This window comes from Vespa crabro, chromosome 6 (genome assembly GCF_910589235.1).
Source record: "Vespa crabro chromosome 6, iyVesCrab1.2, whole genome shotgun sequence".
NCBI classification, from domain to species: Eukaryota; Metazoa; Arthropoda; class Insecta; order Hymenoptera; family Vespidae; genus Vespa; species Vespa crabro.
Genome location: NC_060960.1, coordinates 7001465 through 7023458, shown reverse-complemented (window position 1 = coordinate 7023458; position 21994 = coordinate 7001465). Strand labels below are relative to the sequence as shown.

General features: G+C 37.3%; 2 protein-coding genes across 3 annotated transcripts in view; both read right to left on the bottom strand.

Annotated features, from left to right (window-relative positions):
* The window catches only part of LOC124425099 (homeobox protein abdominal-A homolog), a 31810-nt gene extending 23949 nt beyond the window's left edge, over nucleotides 1-7861 (bottom strand). The window contains exons 1-2 of the mRNA XM_046964958.1: nucleotides 6449-7861; nucleotides 4122-4154 (exon numbers count right to left, since the gene is read on the bottom strand). Coding sequence (XP_046820914.1) covers nucleotides 4122-4154; nucleotides 6449-7220 — 805 coding nt within the window. The 5' untranslated portion in view covers nucleotides 7221-7861. The remainder of the gene's footprint in view (nucleotides 1-4121; nucleotides 4155-6448) is intronic.
* LOC124425101 (homeotic protein ultrabithorax-like) overlaps nucleotides 1-21994 on the bottom strand; it is a 487023-nt gene that overhangs the window by 302200 nt on the left and 162829 nt on the right. For both annotated transcript variants that reach the window (XR_006942425.1, XR_006942424.1), the window contains exon 4: nucleotides 9647-9681. The gene's annotated coding sequence lies outside the window, so the exon portion shown is untranslated. The remainder of the gene's footprint in view (nucleotides 1-9646; nucleotides 9682-21994) is intronic.

Sequence of the window (21994 nt, the reverse complement as noted above, 5' to 3'; positions counted from 1 at the left end):
ACATTTGTCATGTCACGATTTTGTCGTATCACGTACAAAAAAAAAAAATAAAAAAAATAAAAAAAATCGATCCTTAATATGACAGTAAGAAATTGTTATAGAGTTTTGTATCCGTCGGCAAGTATAGGAAAGAGTTCAAAGTGAAATAGGTAGCGCTCCCTTAAATTCGCACTTACGTCCATTAATATCGCATTTCGGGAATTACAAGAGCCCCGGTTCTCCTCGTATTGGAGCACAAATGCGAAGCGATAAAATGTATAGAGGATCTGCGATCGGTTGGGCACGTGATTCTCAACGATAGCAGATGCTTCCTACGTAAAAGGAAGGTACGAGATTCAGGAGCCCGGTTTAAGGTAGAAAAGATAAAAGTAAGGCGGCCTTTCGAGGAGGTGCAGGAAAGTGTAAACGTACGGTGACGTTTAGAATCGACCGGTCGTCCTGGGGATTTGACTGGTATGATGCTTTCGGCACGCGACAAAACGGGGTACGCGCTGCGCCGTATGACCATAAAATAAACGTTTGGGGTGGCGCAGGCGGAGGCCAAAGCTAGCAGCGCATAAACACTTATATAACGGCAATTAAACTGCTTTTAAGGCCCATAAAACTGCAGTTTCAATAATCTCTGTGACAACACGATTCTCTCTCTCTCTCTCTCTCTCTCTCTCTCTCTCTCTCTCTCACTCTCTATCTTTTTCTCTGTCTCTCTTTCTGACCTGCCTCTTCTTCCCTACATCTCTTCGTGTCTCTTCACGAACCCGTTCGCTACTTTTTGGTCACATCTCGTCTATCCTTTTCTCACCCTCCATCATCTTCTCGTTCTTTTAGATACTCAACGATTTTCTTTCGTAAGTTAGATCAAGCTCGTCCTTTCTCTCTTTCTCTTTCTCTCTCTCTCTCTCTCTCTCTCTCTTTCTCTTTCTCTCTTGAGAGAAACGATAAAAAAACGAAAACAAAGAAAAAAAAAAGAAAAAAAAAAAAAAAAAAAAAAAAAAAAAAAGAAGAAGAAAGAAAATAGAAAGAAAAAAAATAGGAAAAAGGGAGAATTCTTGCGAGGAACCGAGAAAGAAGGCGTCGACGGTCGAAACGATTGTAAAACTCGCTTTCATGAGTTCAGGATTGTGTCGTACTTTTTACCCCGAGAGGGTAGAACCCGGGGGTTGCTGGTCACGGGGTAGTAACGGATATCACGCGATAGTAACGGAACGCGTATACGTCTAGTTGGATTTCGGTGTGTACAGAGGAGGTTAGCGCGAGATAATGTATAATTTATAATCAGGCCGAAGCTGCGTCGTTCTACGAGCTGAATCCTCCGCCCCGAGAGCCGGCAACCCCTCATTAGCATTCGATGATGGCTGCCGCGTCCTGCAGCGTCGGTATTATCCCATTTCATCGTCCCTGCTTGTTCCTCCCCTACCTGGACCTCTTCTCCACCTTTCCCATCCTCCACCATCACCCCTTCTCTCTCTCTCTCTCTCTCTCTCTCTTTTCCTCCTCCATAGTCACTTTTAGCGCCGTCGCTTCGACTTCGTTTCTCCCTCTTTCTTTCTATTTCTTTCGCTCTCTCTCTCTCTCTCTCTCTCTCTATCTCTATCTCTCTCTTTCCCTCTCTCTCTTTCTCTCCCTCTCTCTCTCTCTCTCTCTCTCTCTCTCTCTTTCTCTCACTCTTTTTCTGCATCCAGAAGCCATCGAATATTCCCTCAAAAAGTATGACACCTATCGCAATTTCGTTCCAAGTACGCTTCGTGGGACGAATTCCAGATAGATGGACCATCTTTCTCGGTTCGTACGTGCGCAGAACGAAACTTTTTCTTGGTTATAACTTGCCATCAATGATACTCCAATTTCTCAGGGACCGGTTAGAAAATTGTTTCCTTATTATAGATCGATATGACCGATCGATAATTAAACGCTACGGATATATATGAAATTTTCTAAATACATAATATATTGTATAGTTTTGTTAGATACATCTTCGTTAATATTTTTCTTATTTATCATTTACATTTAAATTTAAATTTAGTTGAAAGGTAATTGAATGATTAATTATTATTAATCGGTCGACGGAAGGAGGAATGAATTGAAGCATTTTAAAAGTGGCAAACCTTAAAAATTCTCAAGAGTCTGTAATGTAATAATCGTTGTAATTCGATTACGTTCTTTCAACGACTATAAAGAAGTCAGATTGTAGAGTTTTCGCATTGCGGCTTCGTTGTAACGACTAACGAAGATCGGGTTCGCTCCATAAAAGTGTAAAGGATGATAGGTAATGATTTTATGAGCACGATCTACGCCCACTCCTCGTCACGCCGTCATCATTTCCCTCTTCTTCTTTCTTTCCTCTCTTTAACAGTCTACTCGACCCTAAGCTTGGCTCGAGTAATATAAATGCATCGTTGAAAGCTAGTGAAACGGACTCATGAGATTTCCACTTTACAATTTTTTCACTCTTCTTTCATAAACGTTTTATGTAGATAGGTAACATCTAGAATAGACTTCTTTTCTCAAGAATAATAAATAATTCTCGATGATCCGGAACGATTCTTTTTTTAATTTTCAACGAATCGCATGTGTGTATCTAATTTTATTAATTGTGATAAAAATTTATAACATCAACCATCTAATATATTACAATAATAATAGTTTACATTTCATTATTAAAGAAATAATGATAACCTAATCTTTGAGAAAGGAAAGAAATTGCGAATTCAACAGAGCGTATATATCCAACTTACGTACGTACACACGTATTCATACATACATACATACATACATACATATATACATATATAGATACGTGCATATATAACTCGGTCGGTGTTAGCTTTGGTGATCTTGTAAATATTATCGAGCACGAGAGAAAAATATCGGTTAAGCCTTTCTCGTCCGACAGGAACGATAGGCTTGACCATGGCTTCAGAATCCGGGTGTACGAGGTCCGTTTGAAATTATTAACCGGCAAGCGTAAACAAACCGAGATAATAAAATAAAAAGTGTTTGAAGTTTTAATTTTATCTAATCGCTATTTACTACGCCATTGTACAGCCGTAAGTGGCTCTATAAAAGATAGGCGCCGGATTATTCGCCAGCAACATTATCACGGTGACGACAGGTGTAGTTGGCCGTATACATGTCCTTCTTGCATGCGCAAGTATCATAAATGAATAGGATACAACTTCGCGCGTGCGGCCGGTAGTACGACTCACGTGAACGTTCCCAAACCATGACCTTGCTCTTGACGCGTTCAAAAGATCCCACGTATATTACATAGTGGCTACGTAGGCGTACCTTTTCGTTTCTCAAAAGATTAGACGTTTCAAATCTAAGTTGCTAAATATTCAATCACTTATTATATCTTTCCTATCGTTGATCCTCTACTATTCGGATTAATAACAAAACAATATGTTATAAAGAATTTTACAAGAACGGCATAATCGTAATATAATCGTACCATTGACAAGTTATTTTTCTTTTTCTTTTTCTTCTTTTTTTTTTTTTTTTCTTTTTTTATTTTCTCTCTAACAATAATAAATACCTATTGTATCAGTAACATTCATCGTAGAACTTTGCACTCGAAAAAAGGGAGAAAAAAAGAATGGTTTGTAATCTAAGTTTCGAAAGAAACTATAAGAAGAGGCAGGGGGAGGTGGGGGAGGGGGACAAACCTCCCTGTGAATAGAAATCGGCGAAGAAAAATATGGTTACCATATGTAGCTGTATGAGGGCGACCTACGCAAGGAAGAAACACGAATCCTTTTATACGCGACTCCTCGTAAGGTTTCCCCCCTAATAACGATATCGTTTGAGAACCCTTTTGTCGCGTATTTCCGACGTATGTATATACATATACATATACATATACATATATATATATATATATGTATATGTGTATATATAGATATACGTATATGCACGTAAGGTAAGATATGTAAGTATTTACGTACTTAGATATATGTGTAGGTACGTAAGTACTATGTATTACTTTATTGAAACCCGGTAGCTTTTGCGAATATATTTTTAGCGGAATCTCCTCGGTCGTATAACGTACTACGTTATGATTCTAATTAACGAGAGAAATGCGGAATAAATATGAGCGATCTTACGATAAAAAGAGTTTTACTCACCGCATACGACTCTGTCAAAGGGGCTCATCCAATCTGCAAAACAAGAAAAATGTCATTATAGAGACGTACTCGAGGGTCATGAGCGTCCGCTGATTAAAAGACTCGACGTCCTTGTAAATTATATTACGATATTTTCATCGGGCGACAACGTTCCCAAGACAGTCTGCGAATGCATGACGTCTTCGAGTAAGAAAGAGAAAGAAAAAGAGAAAGAGAAACGAAGCTAAACCAAGTCAAGGTTTCTTTCTTTGTAAAAAAAAAAAAAAAAAAATAAAAAAATAAAAAGATAAAAAAAAAAAAAATAAAAAAGAGAGAGAGAGAGAGAGAGAGAGAGAGAGAGAGAGAGAGTGATTTTACGTTCGTCGAACTTTTTAGCGGATGCTCGCGTTTGCAAGATACGAACTTAAGTAGATATATACAACGTTGAGAGTTAAGAGACTTAAGCCGACAGAGAGACGCAAAGCGAAAGAGAAAGACGAATAAAGAGAAAGAGAGAGAGAGAGAGAGAGAGAGAGGGATGGAGAGAGGGATGAAGAGAGGGAGAAAGGGAGGGAGGGAGAAGCGAGCAAGAAGGGGGTCCGACGTTTCATGCGTTTCGCTGCTCCAACAAGATGCAATTAGAAAGTTAGGAAACTCTTAGCAGTGAGACGCACAAAGCTCGCAATAATTTCAACCGGCGGGGAGGATTAAAGGAAGGATCGGCACCGCTAAAGCACATCTCTCGTAATCCTTTTTGTCTCCCGATTCAATTTAAGCCGCGCCGGATTACGCCCCCGGCGACGACATTTTTTTCCGCATCGTTCTTTCCCTTGTTGTTTCTATTTCTCATTCTGCATTCTATTATCCGATGAAATTAATAATTCAACAAGTTTTTTTCTTTATTTACATCGTCGAATCATCGATCTTCAATGATCGGTCGATCTAATTTAATCAGATCTTTTAGTAATGTTTTTATTTTAATTGATATAAGTATTTATATAAGTATTTGAATTGATAAGATTAACGTTTTATAATAGATAACGAGAAAGTATTGATTACTGCCAATTGAAAAATGAAAATGTATCGTTTGATTTAATCACGTGAATATTTAAATTAGAAAAACTATTGATCGCAAAATAGTTAATAAATGTGAAATATATACTGCGTGTTTATTTTATTCATGTAAAACTATTAAAAAAAAGGAATATTAATTTATTAACATTATATTGTCATCAACGTGTCGTTATTTTATTATTACTAAGTCTATATTCTGCAATCTAATAATCATCAGTTTAGTCAACGATCATTAATCGTTTGTCATGAAATGAATGATTGAACGTATATATTTAATGATCGAAAAAACAAAAGCTAAGAGGTTAGCATTAAATCGTTATATTATTATAAGACAGCGATAGGAAACAGGCTTAAATAATTTACATATCCGATGATTACGTCTTAATCGAGGCACCTACTTATGTTTAATGATATCCCGTTTTAATTGCTCGAAATTACGTTACGAAATTACCATTAGTCTCTTTACAAATACAAGTATGGAAATAATTCGATATACCTGAAGGATGCATAATTTTTAAATAATTAATAAAAAATTACAAATATTTACGACTTTGTGAACCCAAAGTTATATTTATCGCAATTGAGAATCTATGTTTATAAATTTAACGAATTCTCTAGGCAAAAATATTTTTAATGAATATTTAACAAAATAATGCCATAACATTCGATCTCAGGATCGATCGAATTACATGAAAGAATATTTCAATAATTTCGTAGGTATGTCGGTGCAAATAAATTTTTTTCCGTAAAGTTCTCGAATACTTTTACTAAACATGTTTATCGCTTTAAGAGAATATTCGAAGAACGACGATAGATATAAAAAATAAAAAACAGAGTATTTCTTCGTTCGCGAATTCACTTAAATGTGCACGCTCGAATAACATTAGCGACGAGAGAAACACGACGATAAGACGACATCGATACTTTGTTTTGGGTTAATAAATTAACAAGGAAGAATCGTCGAAGGTAGTACACGGACAATGCATTATGTACGACACGAAAGAGTTTCGCGTTAAACAATGGAAATTATTACTTCGTCGTGAGGTGGAATTTACGATGTTTAATTGCGAAGAAACAAAGAGATAAAAGTGTAGCGAGACGAAGCCAGTTTTGAAATGTAAAACATCGTAAGGTTGGCTAATGATTGATCTCATTGAATATTGATCGACGACTTTATAGATGTATGGATACATTTAAAAATGAATTTGGTAAGATTAGAAAGAAGCATGATAGAAAAAGATAGAAGTGAATGGTTTTGTATAATCGGTACTCACCTGTAATGGACATCCAAGGGTAGCGAGGAATGTCCGAAATACCAGGTTGACCAGTGGTAGGCTGCTGGCAGGAGGTAAGAGGATCGACGACGGCCGAGGCCGCGGCGGCCTGATGATAGAACTGTGCCGCCGCGGCCATAGATGCGGAAGCGGCCGATACGGCGGAGGAAGCCGAGGCGGAAGAGACGAGGCTACCAGGGGTAGCACCGTTTTGATGATGATGGCCGAGGGTATAGTTGACCATAGGGTCGGCCGAAGTTGGTGCGACATTTCCAGCAAGGCTGGCGGTGTATCGGCAAGATTTGTCACCGGCTGTCGCGGCGTCGACGGCCGCTGCCGCGGCAAGGGCAGCGCTGGAGGCTGCGGCCGCGCTCGAACCGAATCCAGGAACCATGCTGGAGGTCGCACCGAACGCGGCCGCCGCGACCGCTTGTTGTTGCTGATGATGATGATGCGCGGCCGCAGCCGAAACGTAAGGATACATGCTTGATGCGGTGCGGGCCGCCGGCGAGGTCGAGGCCGAACTACCCGAGTGTTGAGGGCTTGAGCCCGTCGGACTCGGCGAATTGTGCTGCTGTGCGTAATTTACTGCCGCGGCCGCGACCGCAGCCGCGGATAGGCTTGATTCTAAGCTCGCAGCCGCGCTCGCCGGACTGCTCGCAGCGGTACAGGCCTGTATCGTACCGGGATTCGTACTCGTGAACAGTTGTTGGTGATGGAACTGCTGATGATACTTTGGTAGCATACTATCGATTATGAATTTCGAACTCATATCGCCTGGCCGATGAGCGATCGAGTCCTATCGCCGCGATCCCTCCTCATCCGGCGTCGGCCCTCGCTCGGACGTCCTCCGTGCCGACGTCCTCAGCGCCGGCAACCGCGTGCCGTCCTCCACGCCGGCGGATCCCTCGTCATCGCTGTTTGCTCTTTCTTCTTTCTCTTCCTCTTCTTATTCCCGTTGCTTTATCTCTGTTGTTTTTCCTCTATCTATTTCTATTCCTCTATCACTCTTTAATTCTATCGACTATAATTATTATATTCTTTCTCTTCCTCCTCCTCCTCCCTCCAATACTATCCTTCACATCTATCTACCGTCACTTAGACAACAAGCTCAACACATTTCTTCTTTCTCTTGTCACAACTATCAGACGTGATAATAAAAAACCGCGAATAGACGCACGCGCGCGCGCACGCGAGCGAGCGAGCGAGCGAGCGAGCTAACGCCGATCACGACTATTGCGAACCGATCATCTCACCGGCGATCGATCTCCGAGATATTCACGGACTCATTTGCGCGCGCGTTCACTCTTCTCGTTCACGAAATTGTTGAGAGGCCCGATGACGAGCGCGACGATGACGATGACGACGACGATGACGACGACGACGACGACGACGACGACGACGACGACGACGATGACGACGACGACGACGACGACGACGACGACGACGACGACGACGACGACGACGACGGCGACGGCGACAGCGACAGCGACGGCGACAGCGACGGCGACGGCAGCGACGGCAGCGACGACGGCAGCCAGCAGCCGATGGAACGGCGCACCACTGCGAGGAGAGAGAGAAGAGAAGAGCCGTGGCCCCTCTGTCAGGTGTTAGAAGCCGTTTCTTGCGTACTTCTCGGATAGTCGACGAATCCTTTATGGGCCATGCATGAAGGTACTATAGCCCCCTATCCCGAACGCCGCGTACTACAACCCACGGCCAGCTAAATGTAACCCCTTACAATAATGGCGCCGCTTGTCTCTCCGCGTTCTGCCCCCCTCTCTTCGACGGCCGAGCGTGGAGCGCCGGCTGCCGGGGGCACCAGCTGGTAAACACTGCCGGCCAATCGACGCGCGCTCTTTACCGAGCCCCGCCAATCCGGCGCAGGCTAGGCGCGCCAAGATGAATGGCTCTTTCTCTCTCTCTCTCTCTCTCTGTTTCTCTCTCTCTCTTTCTCTCTTTCTCTTTCTCCTTCTATCACGTTTTCTCTTTCTCACTTGCTCGCCTCGCTCCCGTCGCAAGGTTCGCCTCTCTCCGATCTTCGCTCTGCCTTCTTATTTGTGTGTGTTTCTTCGTCTATCTCCTCATGTGGGTGTACGTGATTATCTGTACACGCGTACGCTCGTATGTGTGTACATTGAAAGAGAGAGAGAGAGAGAGAGAGAGAGAGAGAGAGAGAGAGAGCTTATACCTCGTACGAACCGCTCAGCCGACGGTCCGCTCCTTTCGACGGGCGACTACTCTGCGAGACGCTCGTTGCCTCTCTCTCTCTCTCTCTCTCTCTCTATTTTCTTTCTCTCTATCTCTCTCTTTCTCTCACTCTCTTTCTCTCTCTATGTGTTTGTCTCTTTGATCGTCTTTCTTGCTTTTCTACGCTGCGAAGCGTAATCGCGAATCGTCGGTGTAGTAACTCCATCATTTCTTCCTCTCCGTATTGAGAAATCGTTCGTTTTCTGCATCCTATCTATCTATCTATATATATATATATATGTGTGTGTGTGTGTGTATATATATATATATGTATATATATATATCTCGACTACTTTCAACTCGTTGAAACTCTTCGTTACTTCGTGATAATAGACGGTCAAATGTATCTCTTGTGAAAATAATCGGTGTGCGTTTTGATTAATTCTATCGGCTGTTTTCGCCGACGGAGAATCAAACGCTATAGTATTATATCGAATCTCCGTAAAGGATAACTATTTATCTATTCTATATTCTTACGTGAAAGTTTAGGCACATCTAGGTATTTTGAATGTTATACGAGGAAAAGAGGATAGAATGAGGCAATGGAGAGGAAAAGGGCGTAAGGAAATAGAGAGAGAGAGAGAGAGAGAGAAAGAGAGAGGAAAGAGGGGAGAAGGGTTTTGCTTCGAAGGGTAAAAAGACGTAAGGGCGGGAAAAAGTCTTAGCCGGTTTCGATGTTCCTTACGATGGACAGCCCATTTTGCACACCCCATTTTCTAGATAAACTTGAAATATCGAGACTCTTAGCCTACCGGCCGATAGAGACGGCAAGCAATTCTCTCTCTTTCGACGGCGTGGATCCGTCGAGACAGATTATCATAAAAATCGTTAAATCGTCGACTTAGCGATGCTTTATCGTTGGTATTCACGATACCCTATACAATCTCTGGTCCCTTAGTAACGCGATCGTTACATCGAAAAATATGTAGATAGATTTTAGGTACTTACTTAACGTTGCTAGTCGGAACTCGATCTATCTGTATCTGAAACAAATTAACATACGTTAGTAATTCAAATCTGTTTCTAATCAATCTCGAAGGAGAAAAAAAAAATTATTTAACTCTACGATTAAATATACGATAAATGTCAAGGTAAAACTAATAATATCATTATTCTTTCTTTTAACGATCGAAATAAAAATACAATATTTATATGGATTTTCAGGAGTTATGATCTATTAATCGATTCAATTAACATTAGATCATTGACAAGAGATAGACATTATTGTTTATTAGTTATGGATAAATCATATGTTTTAACATATATTTTCATGAATCTTTTATAATAAGATTACGTGTTATAAATTATAGATACTTTTTATTGATAAATATAGAAATATAAGAATTGTTTCTTATCCAAAGGAAAAAGTAATTTGATTTTAATTTTTGATATTCTAATGAAAGCTTTAGCCGGGCCAAAAAAAAAAAACGACGTTAGATAGTGAGAAAAGGCGTGGTCTTCAGGTACCATAGAAATAAGAAAGAGAGAAAGAGAGAGAGAAGGGGAAGAAGAGGTAACTTCCCAAATATGAAATAGGCATCTTTGTGTCTCTACCTACCTAATCTATGAAGACGAATGTCTCGACTTCTTTGACTTTTCTAAGCACCGCGGGAAATTTTCCTCTCCCTTTGAGATACCGCTCATGTTTCGTATAACATTCGGTGTCGGACGTCAAGTAAAAAAGGAAGAAATGCATGCTCTCCATTGTTGTCGCATCACCAATGTAAAAAATCACGACGAAGGACATCTAATTTATGATAATAGATGATTCTCCCTCAACACGAACAAAAAGATCTAATCTAATCTGTCGTTCTTTCCTTCATCTCATCCTTTATTTATATGTGTACGTTTAAAATTTGTTCGCCATACTTTTCGAAAAAGATGAAATCTTTGTCTTCTATTTTAATTTACATGAAAAGATTTCGATCGATCACGTTGCCCATTAAAAAAAATAATCGTATATATTTCGTAACGATTTTATCGTTCCTCCTTTAATAGATTTTATATGTTAAACAATCTATCGACAGATATTTTGTATAAAAGATAATCGTTCAAAAATATTCACGAGGTAAACCCCCATTTATAATTCAAGGATACGATTTTACTCTAACTTTTATTTACGATTTGAGTTTCATCGTGAACGAGTTCAGGGTATAGAATTATGAAGACCATAAATAGCGTTTCCCTTTTCTCCATATCGTAGTACCCCTATGATACATGAATTTCAAGGACATCTGTTATCCGATGTCGATCGAAAAGAGAACATAAGGAATTTCGAATATTTTCCAAACTATCGTGAATTTTTTTTCCTTACTTTTTTCTTTTCTCTTTTTTTTTCTTTTTTTTTTTTTCTTTTTTTGTTATTATTCTTTTTCTTTTTTGCAATTCTTTAATTATTATTGAAACAACACAACAAATCGAGTTTCATCGGAGCCAGTTATTTGCTATAATGGTAATTATATATTTTGTACGATGCACCAAGAGGAAACGCCATAGCTACGTAAGTATGTAATAGATGACGTACGATGCCCTAAGGAGATCTTATTGATGGCGCTTATCGCCACCCATGTCGATCGTCGATGAACTCGAGCTCTCTCTCCAACCTTCCTACACGAAGTGACAGTTTTGGGATCGATAGATCATTCGAACGTACCTTTGCTAATTCCACGCACGCTTTCCTATCTCCTCACGTAGGCGCGTGGTGTAGCGACGTCAAGATGGATAGATCACGGGTACGCAATGCGTAATGACTCGAGAGATTTTTCGAAATAAAATATTTCTTATGCCAGGTAGAGGAAACGATACTTTTATTAATTATTCCCGTGTGTCCGTCGGATAGATGTCTTAATAAAGATTCGTAAAGAAAAAAAAAAAAAAAAAAAAAAAGAAAAAAAAAGAAGAAAGAAAGAAAGAAACAGAAAGGAAAAAAGAAACGATATTCATATTTCGTTCTATTCGAAAGATAGAAGGAACATATATATATATATATATTTTTTTTTTATCTGTGATATCTAAATTGCTCGTTAAAACGAACAAAGTCGTATAATTATTAATTATCGAAAAATTTTTTAAGAGAATATAATTATTATATTGAGATAACGTAGATATATAGAGAAAAAAAAAGAAAAAAAGTTAAAAGATATTTTGTTCGTTCGTAACGATGAAAAAGTAGGCGCGGGTAAATGTGATTATCGTGGTAAGTTTAACGATGGGGAACTTTTAAAAAAAAATTTTGCAAAAGCCATATCCGTGATTCACGAGCAGCTGCTAAGATGAGGACGGTATTCATACGAGAAACGTAATCGCTCGGGAGGCACCAGGGCCAAGAATTTTCGTGCTCACGATTCTCGAAAACTGGTTCGCGCCATACCAACGGACCAGTTTAATTATATCAACTCGTTCGCTCGTGGATCAGAGTCCATGTTCCAGTTACGCGAAAGCTCTTTTCCTCTTTACTACTACCACAGAAGAAGGGACGTGAGAGAGACCGTAGAGACTCCTAACAGCGACACAACGCGACGGGGTGTAAATCGGCTGTCGTGTTGTACTTCTCGAGACGTTAAGATGAAGAGAGATGGAAAGTATTCTCGTTCGCGTTCTCTAAGGAAGATGCGGCCCAGATAAAAAACATGCCACGGTCCAGCGACCGAGTCAGCTTTGGAACAACACCAACAACTTGGGAACTCTTCGATACGTTTCCTGGAGAGAGATATTTTCGTCCCTGCTCGTGATTCTTCGAGAGGAGAGAATGAAAAGAGAAGAGAAGAGAAGAGAAGAGAAGAGAAGAAAGAAAGAAAGAAAAAAAAAAAAGAAAAAAAAAGAAAGAGACGGAGAAATATAAAGAAAAGAAACGAAAGAAAGGAAGAAAAAATACGAACAAGAAAGAAGAGGCCAGAGGGCAAAGAAGGATATTGGGCGGTGGTCCGATCCACGCAAGGACTCCTCGTTTTTCGTTTACTTTGTTTCTCTGGCCTGAGCCCGAAGAAGGGAGGCACCCCAGAAATTCGTAAGAGACACCTGCCGCGCCATCTTCGAACGGATCACTGAAATTCGCGAATTCCCTTTTATTTCCTCGCCGACGTCCTTCCATTCGACTAATCTCATTCTAATAATACCACTTTTTACCTGTTTTACTTTTCCTTTTTTTTCTTTCCTTTTCTTTTTCTTGTTTCTTTTTTCTTTTTTTTTAATACGTGACGCATAACAATTATTTACGCGATAAAATGTAATGTTCTATTTCGACGTTGCTAATAATATCACCAATCTGCTTTTATTACACGCTAAGTGAAATAACTTATTTTGTATGATTGTATGATATATAATGCATTAAGTCAGGTTTTCATGATTACTATATGATGTCATTTCGTTTTCTTTTATTGACTTTAAACACGATTTTTCGTTTTTCTTTTTTTTTTTTTTTTTTGTTTTATCTAATCACACATCGTACATAATTTGCCAAGGGAAAATTCCGCGTGAATCGATGAAATCCAACGAATCGATTATAGGGAGGAAAAAGAAAAATATAATTTAAATAAGCATTTATTATTGTATATATCGTCTATAGTATAAGGTCAAAGTTCGCGAACCTCGATCTATGTTACCTACAGAGTTCGTTTTCCAAGGATGTCATCCTTTACCTTGCGAGAAATTTGCGGGTAAGTGTTTTAATCGTAGAAAGTTATATTTAATAAATTTCTTTTACAATGTCGTCGTCGTACGATTTATTATCCCGTTATTGATATCGAGAAAAAAAAGAAAGAGGAAAAAGAAAAAAAAAAAAAAGAAAGAAAGAAAGAGGAAAAAGAAGAAGAAAAAACCAAAAGTGATTTAGTATGGAAATTAATATTTTAATTTCAAAATGTAAAATCTTTCGATGAATGATAATAATTATTATTTGGATAATAAGGAAATGGCTAAAGAAAGTTGTTAAATTTTCTAAATGTACGAACATCGATACATGTAATGATAAATGGCGAAGATTGTATGTCGCAAAACGTCGACGAGACACAGTTAATATATAATCCCATCGCGTTAGGTTCTGTCTATATTTTCTTGACTAAAGTTACGTGCAAAAAGAACCATAAAGAGTACATAGAAAATAATTTTGTCGTCAAGTCGTTGTAACTAATATATATATATGTATATATATATATATATGTGTATATATATATATATATATATATATATATATATATATATATATAAACTGATAAACACAACATCCAGGACTATGCATAATTTTTATCCGTGGATGATCAATGAAATTACAAATTATTAATATTAATAGAAAATATAATTGTTATAATGTTAGTAGTAACGATTATACAAAGTATCGTAATTACGTCTATCGCACACATATCTAGAGAAAGAGAAAAAGAGAGAAAGAGAGAAGGAGAGAGAGAAAGAGAGAGAGGGCAAATATATTTTGTATACAATCATGTTTCACGATAGAGACAATACCATGATCACATAATCGTCATAACCACAAATTCTCAAAAGTAAGATCGCCAAGAAGGAAGGTACGTCGAACATAAATGGTTATTAAGTCGTTGTTAAAGTTATTGCCAATGAAAGCTTTTCCTAAAGTAATAAACATTATAAGCGATAGTTCGTCTCGGCACTTCTGCCCGACGTAGAAAGGTATCGTTGGTTCTTCTAATTAACTCGCTCCATGGTCGCGTCCACATTTCTAAGTCATAGCGAACGTGAGAAACATAACGAAAGGAACAAACATATCTAGAAATGTATGTAATTAAAATGCAATTAATACGGTGAATCTATACGGTGAATTTAAACAATATTAATTATTAACCGTTCGAATAATTAAATATTTTCGAATGGCCAAAGATTTTCTGGAGGATTCGATGAAATTAATTTGAAATTCAACGATCGTATGATTTTGACAAAAATCATACAAATAAAGCGAAACAAAATTTGCCCTCGAATACAATGAGAGAGTGCGCTGCAAGCGTTAAGAGCGCGAAACACGTGACATTGGCGAGTCGGTCATATGACAGCCATCGGGAGTGACGTTAGTGACGTAATGACGTAGAGGAAGGTCCGGAGACGGGACATGCAGTTGAGCGTGCAAAAGTGACGGTCCCGCGAATGAAGCGGGACCCACTTGAACGACTTCGTACGCGGGAGGAAGAAGTGAAAGAAAGAGAAAGAGAAAGAGAAAGAGAAAGAGAAAGAGAGAATACAGAGTGAGCGGACTTGTGATTCGATGCGTTTTACTGCTGCTTTACGGCGGTTTATTGCGCCATCAAAACATAAAATGCCCGGCCTGGAAGCGTGCACACGCGTGGGTACACCCCCACTTTACTTTTACCACCAACTGCCGGTTAAATCGGCCAACATTCTCCGATTCCTTGCCCTATAGAACGTCCTTCTTTTATTCTTTGAACTACCCCTTCCCTCCATCCTCTTGCTACCCCACCTCACCCCTAACCATTCCCATCTTTATTTTACTCATCCTTTTGTTATCTTCGATTTCATTCAAGCTCGGACATTTATTACAAATTTCACGGATTAATTGCTTGTTTCTTCTCTCTCTCTCTCTCTCTTATCAGTTCTTTCGTTTTTTTCTTTCTTTTTTTTTTTTCATTTAAAAGCCGTAAATCGTGGGTATAAACTTCGAGAAGATACGAGGCTGGTTATCCTTACCAAGTCGGACGAAGTTAGTTGCACGAATTGATTCGGTAATGGTGGAACTAGGTGGGGGAGAAAATCGAAGGGTTGCTTTTAGGTGGAAATCAATAATCCCTTTGCCGATGATAGCCACTTGCTCGTACTTAAACTGTGGATCATGATAAGTTAGTCATATTTTTCTTTTTTTTTTTTTTTTGTTTTTGATATTCACACTATGTATTTTATTTTATGATTGAAAATGTCGATAATAGAGCCCAACGATTATGAAATTTTGTTTAGACGGACATCTTTTTTGTACTTATTCTATCGTATTATTATTATTCAATGCATTAAATTCATTCGAACTTTTTATTCGGTTCATAACTATTACTTGAATATGAAATGTATAAAAATCGTTCAGATTTGGTGCATGTCATATTTGTGATGAAAAATAGAACGATATGGGATATTTGCGAAAATTTTCCGAAAGATTTGTGAAAATTGGCGTGATAACGGTGGCGTCATCTAGCGAAGGGTGGCGTAACTTTTCGATATTCTCGGAAGCTCTAGATGCAACAACCCAAAGGAGCAACCCCTCTGCAGAACCGACCGGTTAAAACGGTAGTCAATTGGCAGAGGTTCCCTTACCCTTACCCCCGTACCCCGTAGATTTCGGTGAAAATCCAGGGAATACCTTCGGAGATACTTAGTTCTTCGAAATCTCGCCAGGGCGATCAAGATTTTGATTTGATTTAAGTCATGCGATCATTCGTGAAATACAAATTATATAGATAATATCTAATTAGATCGTTGATTATGAGTTAGGAAGAATCATCATAAGTTAAATGAATTTCACAGGTGATTAATTAATGCACTTCTATTTACGTTTATATACCATGAGTACGTTGTTTTAATTATGTATAGGTGTAAGGAGATGATAATTAACATTGAAATTTTCTTTTTCATATTTATACGTTTTTTCACCTTTAAAATGCATCGACTTCTAACAAGTAGCACTGACTATTCTCCATGGGTATAAATATAACCGATCATCGTTTTCGCATCCGTATGAGAACACTTATTGTTGGTAGTAAATGTCAAAAAGCCATAAAGGTGTCCGCTTCTCCGCGAGCGTTCCTATAAGAGCAACGACGTTTTTAATTTTGTCTATTATCGTTAAACGATTCCTATACCCCGCGTTACGTACTTATGTATGTATGTATATATATATATATATATATACATATACATATATATATATATATATATATCGCGATATGTTCTTACATATATATACACGTTTCTGTTCTGGGCTAGACCGTTAATCAAAAAGAAGAAGTAACGCAAGGAACGAATGTTTATGTTGCATTGAATCAATTTAATTGCTTGTAAAGTGCCTCAGTCCAAAATGAAATTTGCTTATAGCGTAGATTTACGAGTAACAAAACTATCCTTTGAAGAGGGAAGGAGGGGGGAGGGCGTCGACGGGGGCGGCAACAACGATCTGTGCTAGGTGAATCTAAAATTGAAGAAAAAGAAAGAAGAAAAAAAGAAAAGAAATGAAAAAAGAAGAAAAGAAAAGAAAAGAAAGAAGAAAGAAAACCACGATCTTAAAAATCCGAAAGTACTTTGAACGCTCTATTAATTTTTTTTCTTTTTTTTTTTTTTTTTTTTTTTTTTAGAAACAGTTCATACATTGCACTCAAAGTTATATTTGATATAATAAGCACGTATCTATATTATATCGTAAAGATTAAAGTTTATGCCAAATACGTTTACGTGTATAAAATTATCTCAAGAAAATATTTATATTTCGTAAATAATAATAGCTAATAATTGTCAATAAGTCTAACGATGTAATAAAAGATGGATAATAGATTATAGAAAGAAATTGTTTTTCTTTTTTTGTTTGTTTGTTAGATTATGCATATTTATGAGAACTATACCGAGTTTAAGTATAAAATTACACGCACACACACACATATATATATATATATATATATATATACATTCGCTACATACGAAAGATCCTTCGAGATAAATACTATGGTTTATCGCTTTGGTCTTGTGAGAGGAACGTATCGTTGAATATACAGGGAATACATGTAACGAAACTCTTCTCTCTTTGAGAGAAACACAAACGCCGCTCGGGACATCTCGTGACGTTCAGCTAAAACGCGTGCCTTGCGGTCCATGCTCGCTCAACAATGCAGAAACTATTCCGACGGTAGCCGGCTTCCGTGGACGGCTCGACGTCACGGAACGACGAGGACGACGAGCGGCATAAAACTTTAATTACTTAATAAAAGTGCTTACGAGTCAGTGTCTCGCCATCGATAAAAGAAAGAAAGAAAAAAAGAAAGAAAGAAAGAAGGAAGGAAAAGGACAAAAAAGAATATATACATATATATATATATATATATATGTATACATATAGCCGCTTGAAAATCAGAATCCATTGCTCGTTGGAGTTTGGTCTAGCGAAATGGAAGCTTGGTAGTGCCATGAAAAAAAAAAAAAAAAGAAAAAAAAATGGATGGAGAATTTGAAAAGAAAATTATTAAAAGAAAAGAAAAGGATAGAAAAAGCAAAGGCCCGCGATACCGTCCTCAGAAAAAAAAAAAGGAAGAAAGAAAAAATCAATTAGGTCGAACATATATTATTTAGGTGTTTACGAGGAACGATTGGATTTCTTTTCTTTTTTTTTTTTTTTCTTTTCCCTTCCCTCCTCCTCATCCACCTCCTCGTCATCCTCCCTCCCCGTCTCCTACAAAATAATAACCATTATACAGAGACTACAAGCATTACATTGATAAAGATGAAAATTATTATAGAAGCCGCCACTTGGGAATAATTTATTTATGTTAAAATGTCTGGATTTTCTTGTTCTTTAGAAATGACGACGCGCTTGATTTTGTAAAAGGCGAAAGAGAAGAAGAGGGGAAAAGGAAAGAAGAAGAAGAAGATGAGATAGAAAAAAAAAAAAAATCGTTACGCCAAAAAAGACTTAGAGAATGTATGTTCGAACGTTTCTCTTAATTCCTCATATTAAATTAAGGACCATTCGTAGGAGATACACGTGAAACTTTTTGTCGATCGGTTTTTGATAAAGCTATTACTTCCTCGAGAACGTTTCTCTCGTCGACTATTCGTGACGGTATAAGTACTTACTTACGGTTGACGGTTTAATAAAACCAAAATTATGCCACTCATAAAAGTAATCTACTTATGCAAACGTTCCTATGCGTTTACGTACTAATTAGCACATCTTTATTACAGTCCGTTTCTTCGATAATGACCTCCGGAACTCTTTGTTTCCTTTTTTCCTTTTCTTTTCCATTATTCGTTTTAGCATAGCATATTTTAGCACTATCTGTCCTATTGTATCTTATTTAGCATGCTTATTAATATTCAAGATACATGATTAGTGAATTAGTGGATAAGTTATCATATAAGTTAACGTAGAAATATTTTTTTCTCTTTTATGTTGACATTTCATCATCATTCCTCCTTACGAGTTTACGATTCCTCCTTGATTAATAAGAAAACTTGTTAAATATAATTTCATAAACGTAATCCTATTGAAGAAAAGCGTTAAACGAAGTAGAGAAATATCACGATAATTGTTAGATGTTAATAATTTCGACTTGAATATTTTTCCTTTTTTCTTTCTTTTTCTCTTTTATTTCCTCTTTTTTTTTTTTTTCTTTTTTCCTTTCCTTTATCGTTTCATCGACACACGCCTCGAATTCAAGTAACGATTTAACGAGAGATTAAAAGATAGCCTTACGAACTCAATTATCTCCGTTAAGAATAGTTACGACATGGGCCAACAATAGTTACTTCGCCAGGGTGACATAAGGTAAAGTGGAGAGCAGTTGGTTAGATCCATAGAAGGGTTGCTAGCGGTTGGCCTTGGAGGGTCGTTTGCACCGTCTCCGATCGCTTGCCGTCTCGAGTTCTTCGAGGAATGCACGAATCTTGTTGGCTAGGCCATGTTATTCTCTTTCTGTATTCGTTCTAACTCTCTCTCTCTCTCTCTCTCTCTCACTCTCTTTTTTTCATTATTTGCATTCTTATTTATTTAGATTCTACATTTTTCCCTATAATTATATTTCATTATATTGATAAGAGAAATATAAATTTGTCTAAGGTATTATTCGTAATCTTTCTGAAGATTACGAATTATAAACATGATGTATTTGTCGATTTGAGAAAAAAAATTGTTTATGCTCGCGATTATTATATTGTTTTCTTTTTTTTTTTTTTTCGTTTTTTACATTCAATCGTATTAAGAAATTTCTTCGTAAAGGATTTGGAAAAAAAGAAAAAAGAAAAACTCAAAAATTATTTAAAATGAATTCGAAATACACATTAGGAAAGTTTACTTTGAACGATAGGAGAAAATTTGAATGATCGGAAATAATCGAGCACCCAGTATGAAAGTCTCCGAAAAGGAAGATGGAACGTGGTGTCTAGTCGCCGACAACTCGTCTCAGCTACATCCTGCCACCATCGCCGTTTCGATTTCATGTCGAATGCAAGCCGCTATTATCGTGACGTGATAGGAATGCTCGCGGAAGTCCCAGAAATCGTGGTGTGCGTTCTCATAAGAAAGGAATGTCAATAGAGAAGGATATACGACGTAAGAAGGATATAGAATAGAAAACGAGTTACGTCGAACGTGTTAAAAGTATGGTACTAAGAAGCATAACGCTCAATATCACTATATTTTCATATAACTAATACGTTTGATAGTCCTCTTTCAAACGTATTTCCATTTTAATTGTTTGTTAATAGCTTTGGTATTATTCTCTGGTATGAATCATTTTAAACGAAGTATTCACAACTTTACGCGGTTATAACATTACATTTCTTGCTACGTTACGTTATGTTACGATATAGTACGAGAACACGGTCATAAAATATCGATCGATCATTGTCACTATGCATTAAAAAATGTGTTACCTTAAGATGGAGTTTACAATATATCATTAATATCCGTCAAACGAAATAATTATTCTAGTTACGTATGTATTGTATAGAAAATTGTTATTTACATTATACAATGATTACCATTGCGTTATTCGTATTTAAAAATATTCGATTGTATGTCTTCATATAGTACTTACGTACTTACTTACTTACTTATATTGTATATTTAAATAAATAAGAAAAAAAAAAAAGAAAGAAAGGAAAAAAAAAGAACGTATGTAAAGAAGACACAGAAAAGAAAAAAAGAAAATGAAAAACGAGTGTTTGAGATATCCAATCACCATCGAGATTCAACATGGACATTCTTGTAGCTAGGTCACCGGCTAGAGATAGACAAAGTTGTAAGTTTCGAGTTAGCTAGTAACCGTCCCGTTCTTCCTCGTAAAACTAAATTAAAATTATGCAAAGAGCTAAGATGTTAGTAGTTAAAGGAAGGACGGAAATAACGTATTATAATTTTCTTTATAATCGGGCAGAGTTGTTAAAATTTTTATTACACTTACATATTTTCATTTATATTGTTAAATGAATGCTCAACGTTGGGTGGTTTGAACGAGAATGGACCAAATCTCTCTCTCTCTCTCTCTCTCTTTCTTTTTCTTTATCGCAGGATTCAATTGATAACAGAACGGCTATTACATACGATCGACCAAGTTCAAGGCGAATCGCTGCCTTTTCATTTTCCTTACGATATAACGTTGAAGCACATCGAAGTTTTACCGGGTTCGTGCGTTATGACACGCCCCAACGCTTCCATTCGCTTATATTACTTTCCGTCCAATGATTCGTTCGTTCATTCATTCATTCATTCATTCATTCATTCATTCATTCATTCATTCATTCATTTTTTGATCTCTGTCTCTGTCTCTCTTTCTCTCTGTCCCTCTCTCTCTCTCTTTCTATATATATATATATATATATATCGCTGACTTTTCATTGAAATGACATAACGTTACTAATTTCATGATAATAATTCATTAAGATTATTAAATTAAATTATAATGTATATTATGTAATGTTTATACGACAATTTAATATATTCATTAATATTCAATCAATATTTCAATCATATTTCAATCAAAATATTCAAAATATTGATCGATTGTCAAAGTTCATTAGACCAATGTATACGATGATAAAATTACTATTACTATTTTTATTATTGCATAATAGAGTTAGATTAAACATAAGATTAATATAATTGACAATTGTGAGAATTCTCGTGTCGGGATTAAATATCGTAGTGAATAAATAATATAATGTTTATTCGATTTTCTATGGTTCAAAGGCATATCGTGTACGTGGGTAATAAAATAATAGTAAGAGTGAAAGATATGAGAAGGATCGATAAGGTTGAGAACCTCTGTAGAATTTACGATGTCGCTCAAAAGGATGATCGCTCTCGATTCTATGGCCTTGCGTCATAAAACGACAATGACGTGTACTCTGTCTTTCTATCTGTCTATCTGTCTCTCTCTCTCTCTCCCTCTCTCTCTCTCTCTTTCACTCTCCCTCTCTCTTTTCTTCTTTAGCTTAGTAAGGAAAGCTTTTCGCGACGAGGACGATGGAGGCTATATCGATGAACAATGGATCTCGCATAGACATTTGAACGAGCCACATGTGGTTACGCACGCACATGGCCATAGTTGAAACAAAGAAAGAACGTAAAAA